At 39.7% G+C, this 12335-nt stretch overlaps 2 protein-coding genes across 4 annotated transcripts in view; one reads left to right on the top strand and one right to left on the bottom strand.

The window, feature by feature from the left end:
* Window positions 1-12335, top strand: part of mta1 (metastasis associated 1) — a 166690-nt gene that overhangs the window by 55944 nt on the left and 98411 nt on the right. The window lies entirely within an intron of this gene.
* crip2 (cysteine-rich protein 2) overlaps window positions 1-12335 on the bottom strand; it is a 30543-nt gene that overhangs the window by 10265 nt on the left and 7943 nt on the right. The window contains exon 2 of the mRNA XM_042501275.2: window positions 1469-1563. Coding sequence (XP_042357209.1) covers window positions 1469-1563 — 95 coding nt within the window. The remainder of the gene's footprint in view (window positions 1-1468; window positions 1564-12335) is intronic.

The following is a 12335-nucleotide window of genomic DNA, read 5'->3' as shown; positions in this document are numbered from 1 at the left end:
TCACTGAGTGCATATAATGCGAGCATGAATGGTCTCAGTGGGAAGTGAACTCCTTCCCCAGGCGATGTCAGTGACGTGCTCCGTGCACACAGATACTATACAGGCCACAAAGAGTCCATAACAGTCACTGCCCCAGTTACAGAGTGAAAACCCATATCTCTCTATTCCTGTTTTTCCTTAAAAATGTCACCATTCATTTGCACTGTTAATGGGCCGACTGTTTAAAACCGCTGCTGAAGTGCCTTTAAGCAACAATCTGAACCGTTAAATCACTTTAAATGAATCTCTTTGGGTTTTGGACTGTTGGTTGGACATAACAAGTCATTTGAAGCCGTCGCCTTGGGAAACTGATATGCACTTTCACCATCTTTGTCATTGTTTTGTATTAAACAGCTGATTGGTCACTAAAAAAGAATAGACATGTTATTACAATTAACTGCTATTGAAAATAGTTTTCATTTGCCGGCTTTTTCTTCACAAATTATCATATAACACCCAAACACTGCACTAATCCATGTTCCTGAGAACATTTTAGGCAAAATTGTGCAACACAGTAACAGAATCGTGGTTTATATTTGATCAGTAGCGCCTAGTTTTACCGTTTCGTCTCAAAATTTTCAGACTTCTTTTACACAATGGAGGAAACAGTATGGCACCCACTTCCTGTTCTCAAACTTGTGTAATACAGATAAATAGGGCTCCAAAATCTGTTTTTAAAGACATTTTAGGTGATAAATAGACAATGCAATAACAGAGTCTTGGTTTATATTTGATCGGCAGTTTCTAGTTATATAATTTGATCTGAGTTTGAGAGAGGGAGAGAGACGCAGCTCTCTCTCAATCTGCTTTCACATAGTTTGTGTCAGGGTTTTGGCAGGCGGATGAAAATGCAGAGCTATAATCTGAAGTTCAAGTAACGGCCTTAGAGTTAGTGAAAATTTGAGCTTAGAGACAAGGAGGGAGATCTGGATGCTGGTAAGATGGAGTAAAGTTAACCACAGTTCATTGACACGTACTACCCACATAATTTTGACACAAAGCTGGTTGTAAATCAGCAAAGTATCCCTTTAGTTAAAAGTACATCAATATAAGAAAGAAAATGTACTTTTAGTCATTAATAATGGCACCATTTGCATCCCTATTACTGATGCATTATTGCAAAAGAAGCATTTCGATAGTCATTATTTAACTGCTGAAGTGGAACAAAAGTTTCCATTTTTTTTACAGTGGTAGTTTAATTTGCAACAATAAATCTTATTTAATTAATTGATCATATGTTGTGTGTATGTATGTAAAATCTTTTTAAAAAATAAGTAAGTAAAGCTTTGAAGTACAATATTTACGTCTGAAATGTTGTTGGTTATTAGTTTAAAGGCATGAAATTAAATTACTACAGTGTGTATCAGATGCCTTTGATGGCAGCACTGAGAGGACAGTGTTGTACTGTTAGTGGTGGCGTCTCACTGACCTCAGCGTGGCCTCCAGCATTCAGGAGCTTGTTGCATCGGTCACACTTAAGACACAACTTGTGCCAGTCCTTTCCCAGTGATGACACCTTTTCAGCTGCACATGAAAGACAAAAGACAGGGACAGAAGCATGAGCGCAAACACTGACATAAAGCAGTATTTATACACGTTACTATGAACAACAGCCATCAATTGTGTCATGCTTTGTACGTGTTATAATGTGGCGTTCAATCGCTCATCGCAGAGAGGAATGACGTCCCCTCATTGCTTCACTCTCCAGAATAATGATAATCTTGTACTGTATCTCTGAGCTGTGGAGTCCTCCTTGGGGGAAATCCTGTCAGCGAGCCAAATGAGTGACTGAGTGGGGGTGGGGGATACTGGGAATGCCTGTGTACCACCACAGGATGCGGCGATGATGTCATTGCGGGATAGACAGACAGTGGCGTGAGTCCCAGTCCAGCTGGAGCAGCGGGGGGTGCCCACATCTAACCCAGATCCTTTGTGTTGACCCTCCAAACATACACACACCCCTCCCCCAGTTTACAGTATACCCATCCTGCTGCAGACGGCCCTTCAACCCCATTTCCGTCCCCTTTCTCTCCCAGACAGACGAGGGACCCTAATTATACCCTTTCCAATAATAAATCTCCGCTGCTTGAACACAATGGGCCCTAAGGAGTCGTGCAGGCAGCAGAGGAAACACCTTCTCTTATCAAGGCAGGGCACAAATAGCCGGATACTGGAGTCTGTTTCCTACATAGCCTCGGTCAAAAAACACACAAACATATAAGGCATGTATGCGGACATACAGACGATTACTTCCTCCTTCTAGCTGCTTTCCCATGTGTACCATAACCTGTGAAAAGTGCCATCACATTCCTGCGTCAGCGTCACGTCAGGAAACAAGTTCAATCAGACATCAGAGACTGAGAGTGAACAGTATGGAATTTAAATAACATGTCTAAAAAAACACAAGAAAAAATGTCACAAACAAGACTGCATGGACGTCACAAAAGAACGTGAATTTTATAGCTTCCTGCATTACAACAGGTTTTCTTCATTATAAAAATGGTAATTATTCTGACCTCAGTTATGGGGAAAGTAGCAGCTTTTGTTCCTTTTATGGATTGTGTGCATTCTTGTTATGCATATTTTTTTCACCTCTTGACCAAATTAATTGCCTTCTTTCGGTCATAAACTTAATTTAACTTGATGTGAAAATGATGTTATGGGTATTAAGCATAGGAAAATGCTTCAAGAGATCTGACTATTCCCTGCAGAGGTTTCTGTTTACTCTCCAATCAGTTTTTCCTGTCCATGACAAAAACACTGAGACAAATGGTCAACAACAAGGCCTAGGAGGACAACTGGGGGTGGGGACAGGGTGCTGTGACCTCCCATCAACACTTGAGAGCACAGGAATGCTGACTTGGACATATAGCAAACTGCTGGAAAGGTTAAATCACTCTTAATCAGAGTTAAAAGCTGGCAATAAATTGTTCTTTAAAATCAATAATCTGCTTTTAAATCAGGAGATAATCACAAAATCTTTAGACATAACCACCAGAGATAATAGGACACAAGCATTTTTGCTTCAGTTTCAACTGACACAACTATTTAAAGTCGAGTTATGCTCGAACAGAACCAGTTTGTACATTGAGCTGTCCAACCATGTCAGAAATCATTATTTTATAGTTGGCTCCACTGGAATTGATGATACACTATATCGTTTAAATACAAGGATAACGTCACATTTTCATAAAGTATCTACTAAAAGTAATTGCTTATGTTTACATGCACAATATTCTGTTATTATTCTGAATAAGACAATATTCTGAAGTTGACATATAAACACCATATTACATTTGAATATTACAAATTAGGCCTTTTTCAGAATGTAGCATTTTCTGAAGACATGTAAGATACTTTTATAATATTTGAATCAGGAGCAATTTTGGTTATGTATACAGCGCATTCAGAATATGCGTCTTAATTTGGGTTTTTACAGCTGTTTGGGACAAATGGCCTCTTTTTTGTTTACGGTCAGCTCTGTGATACATGTACACAAACAAACTAACCAATAGCTGGTATTTGGCCCACATTTATGGGTGGAGAGAAAAACATGCCTACTCTTAAACATTATAACAGACTTAATCTCTATAAACAGACATCCTCATATTTATGCAGAATCTGTAGGCAACAGAACAAGATTTTGGTCTAAGAATTGTTCAGGTTTCTGTTGGTGGTCTGAGTAGTATTGACAATCACATTTGAGCAGCAGGCAGACAGTCCAGTTTGGAGACGCGAAACATATTGGCCCAAAATAGATTTAGGAATCCCTTGGCTATCATCTGGCGACAAGTTAACTTTATATTCATTTTTTAAAATATGTGTAATTTATTTGCAGATATGTGTTTATACAGATTAGTTGAAATGACCTGAGGAGGCATGGAAGAGGAAGTCTTAGCCTGGATATCCGCTGACTAAATTGGATCAGGCTGAAATATTGTCCCTCGCCCCCAGAGGCCTTATTGTCATCAGACAATAACCAATGGATTCCAAGATTATGAAAGACTTGAATATCAACAGTCTTTCAAATCTTGTCACACAGTTTTTTAGATATGCTCAAATATCGTTACACCGGTCTTTTCGACAAATCCACTACCGGTGGTAAATAAAAAAAATAATAAACAAGAATATTAGTGGAATATTCATTTTCATTAGTCATGTAAACAGCTCAATACTAATCGGTTATAGTCTTGCACTTGTTTTTTCACATGAAAGTGACAGAAATGGTTTTTATTTTTTTTTAAAGGCCAGAAAATTTAAAAAAAAGTACTGAGAGAGAAGTTCAAACCCTGGCTCCTTTCTCATCTCCTCACAACCTGCCAAAGACAGCGTAAAATGAGCATGAACGTCATATTGCCATTTTCTTTTAAATTAAACCTTTAAAACACTTTAAGACAATGTTTAGAGAAAGAGCACAAACTGAACCAGAAGGAGCTTAACCTGTCTGCTCTTGAGTTTCAGTGCGTGTGATTTATTTCCTCCTAAATCTGAGGATACCCACATACATCCTGACACCTCTACAGTGCTAAAAATACTGCAAGTGTGTCTTCAACGTTATGTTAGGTATTCTGTGTGTGTGTGTTCCTGTAATTGACTAAAGCATCGACAGACAGAAGTCAGTGTATGAATGGGAACAGACGTCAGAGTCTAACAAGTATGTCCTCATTCCTCTGTCTGTGTGTAGTAACAAAGTCCACTGTCTAACAGCTCCCAGTTTTAAAGGCCACTTGTTATTATAAGAGGGGTGAGCCTGTCTGTCTGTATTATGTGTTGTGGGAGTTATAGAGTGGGGGGAGGTGGAGGGAATCTGCTACAGGCCCAGATGTTTATACCCCCCACCCCCACCCTAGAATGGGAGCATCTGTAACTAAAGGCAGTTTCCCCTCTGAGATCAATAAAGTATTTCTGATTCTCATTCAGCCTCTATCCTTATTATCCTTCACTCTGTATAGTAGTAATACTTTATTTGCAACCTGTGGGCCAAATCAGATAGGGTGCCTGGGTGGCCCCCCAGCCATTTTAAAATTCACTATATATATATATATATATATATATTTTTTTTTTTACATTTAGTATAAATAAGGTGCCAGAGTGTGTAAAACAGCCTCAAAATAGAGCTTGTTTATTGAATAAAGTGCCAGTGGAGGACCCCCCCCCCCCAAATCCCTGATGTCCTAGCTAAGCCCCTAATGTCCTAAAATGTCAGAAATGTCCTAAAATCCTAGGACCAACCTAAAATCCTAGATATGTCCTAAGATCCAAGAAATGTCCCAAAATCCTAGAAATGTGTTAAAATCTTAGAAATATGCTGAAATTCTAGAAACATTTTAAAATCCTAAAAACATCCTAAAATCTCAGCAACAGCCTCAAATCTGAGAAACGTGTATGTGGCTGCTGCGACTGGCCCTTAGACTCCTGTCATACTTTGATAGTGGCCCCCAAGCAAAGCGAGTTGAGTATCCCTGCTGTATAGCTTCGACCGCTGAAATAAAGCCAAACATATGTATTTTAGCTGATGTTTTACATACACAGAAAGATGCAAAAAGAAAAATCTAACTGACTGCACTAACAGACCAACACAGTTCTGTGTCTCCCAAAATAGTAACCGTGTGGGCACAAATGAGGTGGCTGAAATGCCACCAAGTCTTCCTCCACCTCATTATGGCAACAACCTGAGGCTAAAGGCACCCACTTGTGTAAACAAACAAGCTCTTGTTCACAGGGAAGTCTCTCCGGATATTCACATTTACATTGTCAACATCAATGAGGATGTGCCAAATCCTTTTAGCCAATCTGTTTTCTCTCTCACGACAGCCTCCCTCAAAAACACACATAAAAGGATTCCCCTGTTGATTCAATGTAAACAGTGGATCAGCTTTGGGAAATCCCTGTTTAAGAGCTGCAGTACAACTCACCTGATATTAACTTTTTTTTTGCTGTAAACCTACAAGAGATATCTTGAATTAGCTAAGCAGATTTTTTTTTTCACAAACAGCAAGATGTAATTTCCAAATTAAATGGATCACAAGACGAGATCCATGTGGTTAAGCGCCTTGGCTAAACCATTTCCTGGGGGGAAAGTTGTATTAATGCACTTGGTAAATCAATAAATAGAATAGAAACTTTAATGGATGACACAAACCAAATAAACGATATAGCATAATGCGAAATGATAGACATTATTTAATGGTCAGATGATATATTTCATCATATCGCACAGCCCTGCTTGGAATATAAAGGAGTTCCCCTCAAGTGGGTCCTAGTTGTAACTCTTTATGTTGAGTTTTAGGAACACCCTCTGAAAGGGTTCCCCTTTAAACCTTTTAGAAAAGGTTCTACCTGGAGCAAAAAAAGGTTCTCCTATGGGGACAAGCAGAACGACCCAATATTCTTCGCTTTATTTCTAAGAGTACAGCTATCTGGAAAACCTCAGGATTTGTGGGACTTTTTGCATAGATGCCTTCATTTAAATGAGATTGTGTCTCTAAAATAATTGTCATTGTTCATATAAAGAAGTGAGTGCCAGACGATACTGCAGGAACACTGAGCTCCAGGTGAGAGGATGAGGGGAAAAATTGAAAACAGAGAGCTGGTCAGAGGTCAGAGGTCGTCAGCATAACCATATGATACCTGCTCCACTGTAAGCTGCTTAACTTCATTTGTGAATTCCTGGTCTAAGCTCTTCATTCTGCGGCCGGCTTCTCTGATTGCATTGTCAATATGGTTTAAATCACAGAGACAGCCGGCTGCTGACTCCTCTTCTCTCTGATTTAGCCTCAGTGTTTACAAACGCTTGTTTCACCGATGTAACCCAACATTAATCAAAGGAAAGGAAGCTTGGAAGTGCTTTTGTGATTATGAAGAGGTCTGTGTGTGCACGTCAGCCGCCTTAAGCCACAGAAATTGCTGTTTAGCTTGATGTGGAAAAACATAAGCTCAGTTTCATAAAGAAAATGAGCACAGAAACTGCACCACATGATGTACATACACACAACCCCAGCTGTGGCACTCCACCCACCTCAGCACAGTTAAGTTGATTTGGAGCCAGGAAATTACCAAACAGGCTAAAGTGCATAAAAAAGGACCTAACGCCCAACAAAGATGGCAACATACGGCAACATTAGCACTGCCACAAGCAGGAAATTACGGGGAACACAGTACTTTGTGCCATTCAAAACTCAGCGCATGATTGTGTTATTTGGGTGCTTTTACGTAAATGGAAAAAAACATTTAAATTGTGGGTGGCTCATGCTTTCTGATTTAATAAGGTCTTATAAGGTTTAATATTCACACTATATATAGCACTGGGTTCATCCTTGATGTACAAACACAAACTTTGAACATCTGCAAAAGACCATAGCTAATGAAAAAAAGTACAGTTTTACCTTATTTGGTCGTATTTTAATGTCTCCAGCAGACGTAAGCTGGGAGGGCATCATATGTTTGATCGCACATGTCTTTCTGGAAACATATACCGCAAACTAATGGACCAATCAGCCTAATTTTTGCGTGCACATCTTTGACTGTATGCTGAAGGACCTCATGAGGTTGCAGTGATTCACAATTGTTTGGAGACCTGTTTTACTGACTTTTTTAAAATTGTCATTGACTCCTCATCTTGGCAAGAAAAAGCAAGCCTTACGCTCAGTTGCAGACCACAATTTGGCCTTCATGGCTCAAAACCTGTCATCCACATAAAAGTTTGAGCTGAAGCATATGCAGATTAATTATATACCCGATACGTGATGATACAAAAAAGTCAGGCACAATACATGTTAAATTTAGTCCCCGTTTTTGTTATCACTGCTGCGATCTTGAATGTAAGGGAGCCAGGAGGAACAAGTTCACCAGGTGTGTTCTGGCTGTGTGACTTGGTTTTGTTCCGTCCGCCGCATAGCATCATACCAAACCGTGAGCATTTCAGGAGAGTATTTTGCCTGCTTTATTGTTTTAATCCTTTTTTCTTGACCTCTGGGCTTTTTTAAGTAAGTTAGTGGGAAGTAAAATTGTTGCTTTTTTCTCTTTTTTGGTGCAAGTTTATTTAAATATCCCATTTCAGAGACAAAGGCAATTCAAGGCAAGTAATTGTGCAAATTGTCATTGCTACGTACTTTATTTTGCTCTAGCTTTCAGACAAAGTTATTAAAAGTTCAGTTATGAATGACATGGATCAAAGATTTACAGCTGAGTTTTAGTACTTTTTTTTCATTTAGTTAATTAAATCCTGTTGTCTGAGGCACACTGTGGCACAACTGCTTGAAATACAAGACTTTTCTAGAGTTGGTGTGATAAGCTCAGGCATTATATCTGCACTCTACTGAGTGCACTTTTTCAGTTTTGAAATATTTAGCGGTTTCTGCGGTTCTAATGATATTATCCATGATATCAGCCCAAACAACAAAGATCTACCAGAAACCAACACAAAAACATTATCTAAGGTCATCATCAGAAATATTTAATTCAGCCTAACTTTATTCCTTGGAAATTAGGAAATTAGAGTCATAGGACATCTAATGCAAAGGCTAAAAAACATCAAATAGTTTCATTAAGAAACAAATAACTCGTGATATTCTAGAGAGTTCAAGTATCAGTTCTGCTTGCAAAGACACAAGTACATCAGAGAACTTCAAGCTGGTTATGATGATGATTTGATTTATTTCATTTCTGTGACATGATTCACTTATACTTCAGATCATATAAAGAGCATAATCAATTCTGCTGTGCGTACAGACAGCCTGTAAGAGGAGCAGCATGGGAGCGGCAAATGGCACTCTATAATTGGACAGAACATTAAGCAGCAGAACTTTAACAAGGGGTCTTCTGAGGGAAAACATTAACGGCCAATTGCTGCAAAATGACTTAATTATGGTTGCGTAATTGGCAACAGTGAGAGGGCAGCTGCACCCAAACACCAGAGCTGATGATGGACTGATTCACCCTTCAGGGTCAAGAGGAGGTTCATCCGGTCTGGCATACTTACAGTAAAAAAGACACACAAATAAACAAGCACTAGTGCAAGTGCTGAACAACATTTACACAGCTAAACTCCCAGCATGCAACGCAGCAGGAATGTCCATCAGGGGGGTTGGGCTCTGAAATGTCATATGGGTGCTCTCTTATCGGTCAATGAATCGATCGGGGTGTGACGGGGGACATTGAATGCACACTGCAGGGTGAAACAGAATAAGCTACTGTAACTTCTGTTTCTGGTTGTTTAACGGCTTTGAGAGTAAATAGATGTAACAAAGTGATGAAGTATGAAAGACATTATTGCTGTATAAAGATGTACAGCAGGAATACTCCACTTGCTTTGCTTAGGACATATCTAGGATTTTAGGACTTCTAGGATTTTTAAACATTTCTAGGATTTTAGAGCATGTCTAGGGTTATGAGAACTTTTTAGGATTTTCAGACTATGATGTTGCAACATTTCTAGGATGTTAGGACATTTCTAGGACATTAAGATGTTTCTCAGATTTCAAGACATTTCTTAGATTTTAGGACGTTTCTAGAATTTTAGGACTATGATTTTAAGACATTTCTAGGATTTTAGGAACTTTTTAGGGCATTTCGAGGATTTTGGATGTTTCAAAGATTTGAGGATGTTTTTAGGACTTTAGGACGTGTCTAACGTTTTAGTAACTCTGGACTATGATTTTAGGACATTAGGAGCAAAGCTTGGACCTCTGTCAGAGGCTGCTGCAGATCATCCTCTGGCACATTTTGTTTTTTAGAAACAATCTCTATTTTGATGCTGTTTTATGCACTCTGGTACTTTATGTATACTTCAAGTATAATAACAATACCCAGTGTGAATCATTTTATTTTTATTGGGATATAGAAAATGGTTGGGGGGCCACCCGGCACCCTATTTGGGGCCAGATTTGGCCTGTGGACTGTAAGCCAAGTATCATTACCATATTTTAATATATTTCTGATTTGATTTTTACAGTGACAGTGCACATTAATTAATATTGCTGTGAATGTGCCAGTGTGAGCCAAAGGCTGATTTTCGACTGTTGTCCCTTGGCCAGGTGTTAAGACAGACACTAATGTACAGTTTATTACTTAATTAGTTTGTCACAGATGATGTTAACTCACGAGCGTATGGAAAATTTTGCGCCAAATTGAGCTCAAGTTTCTCTGTAATGTTCATGATGTAACCAGCATTGTAAATATCTCCACGTCACGGCTGGCTGGGTTCAGCTCTGTTGCACCCTCTGGTAACATGGACCCATCTGTTCAGCTCTCCCTACAATAAACCCATCCAAAACACACTCATAAACTGAAACACACACACATTGCCCCTTTCCTGTCCTCTCTTTGTCACTCCCTCTATCCATCAGTGGCAGCTGAGTCCACGCGGGTGTTTTTCAGTTTTTTTCACAGCAGTGTGATAACTGCACGTCCTAATAAACACCATACACCTGACTGACTGACTGGAGGCCCAAGAGGCAAAGTAGGAACCAAACATGGGAGGTACTTTTAGTTTATAAAAAAAAAAAGGCTCATATCTCAGGAGAAATGTAAGAAAGGAAAAAACAAACCGCCTGTGTTTCCCTCTTCTGCATCCTCTTTCTATTCTGTTCTCTGGAGTAAAAACACCCTCAAGGACTTGCGACCTTTTACTCAACTTAAAGACAATCGCCATTCAGTCGGGGCATACAGGGGCATTCAGCCGCACCAGGGGAAGTGACTTTGAGGAAGTTTTTAGCTAGGGCATTAAACAAACTACTCGACTTACAACAGTGTCTTTTGTTGGTGTGGGGACAATCTGTGTTTCTACACTGTCTGAGTAACAGCTTTACGTAATTACACCTAAAATAAGAATAATCCCAATTATTTTGCTAGATGTGGTGATTAAAATTAATACCGAGACTCAATCCTGATTATTTGGGGAGCACCTCTCTTATAGTTTCTCCTTGAACAGAAGTCTACAAGGTATTGTCAAAAAAATAAGAAATTAGACGTGCTAAAAATTAAAAACGGACGCTCTCTTCAGATAAAGTAAAAAGCCCCCCCAAGAAACACACTATTGTACATTTATTGTGTAAACTGTAACATTCAACACAACTAGAACTTATTAATAATCAATCTGTACCAACAGTAATAAGGTGAAAGATTTTTTAAAAAGTTTTAAAAGATCACCTTCTGCCAGTTTTGAGGGAAATTAAATTGATTTGAAGCTGTCTGTGGTGTGTTAAACATTAGAATAGATTTATTTGGGGCCAGTGTGTGCTGTGGCGCTCACAGTGACTGTGCAGGGTGGGGACGCTAGAGCGCCACTAGGAAACACATATTTGGATCCGTCTCCGTCCTGTGGCTAATAACACCCAATGGCAAAACTTAGCTCTGGAGGTCGTCTGTCGCCTCAGCCAAGGCAAGGTTTCCTCCCCAGGCTCTCTCCCTCTCTCCCCCCCTTCTCCCTCTGTGAATAACAGAGTCCACCCTCGTGAATCCTGCTGGCTGACGTAAATGGGCTGCAGTTAACTCGCATCCTGTCTGCGCTGGTCAGAGGAGCCGCGGGCGAAGCAACCTCTTCACATTCCCTCCCTGAACCCCTGAGCCTGCTTTGCCCCACACTCATCTCATCTCTGAGCGGTCAGGACACTGTGTCCCAGCTACAGATCTAGTTTGCATGACTAGCTTACAGAGTAGTGGACCGTGTCTTCAAAGAGGAAGCAGGACCGTATCTCTAGGACGGCATCTTCAGATGTAGCCTATGTAATCGGATAATCGGCCTTTGATGGGTAGAGATCATATGACAGAGGCAGAAAATGTACAAAAACTTCGACAAGTTTGAGTGAAATCATCTGAATCCTGTAAAGAGGCGTAATAAAATCGACCGTGTCTGTTTGAGCACATGGTACCAGTGAAGTAGTTTCCTAATTGTAGCTTCACAAAATGAAAAGTCAAAGTTATAATCTGTGAGATTCCTGTCAACATCTGACATGAAAGGTGGCACTGGCATGAGCTTTTTAATAACACAGGTCCCTGAGTTACATTCAAAATTACACCTGTACTTTTCTGTCACAAACACAACACGAAAAAAAACGATGAAATGAAAAGTGATACACAACTAATGAAATCTAATGCTGTCTGCCACATCACATGAAATGAATGCACCTACAAGCTTTTGTCTTTGCATCATGCCCACTACGCGCATACATTGTTTTCTGCGAATCCCTGCTGCGTGGGTAGGAGCTGTCACTATTTCTTCTAAATGTGCACTACAAACCACTTATAATCAATCTGTAATTATCTGTTCAACATCAGAACTCAGAAATCTAGACTGT

This window comes from Plectropomus leopardus, chromosome 14 (assembly GCF_026936395.1).
Source record: "Plectropomus leopardus strain MGB_pleo_1.0 chromosome 14, ASM2693639v1, whole genome shotgun sequence".
Taxonomy (NCBI): Eukaryota; Metazoa; Chordata; class Actinopteri; order Perciformes; family Serranidae; genus Plectropomus; species Plectropomus leopardus.
This window is presented reverse-complemented; position numbering and strand designations above follow the sequence as displayed.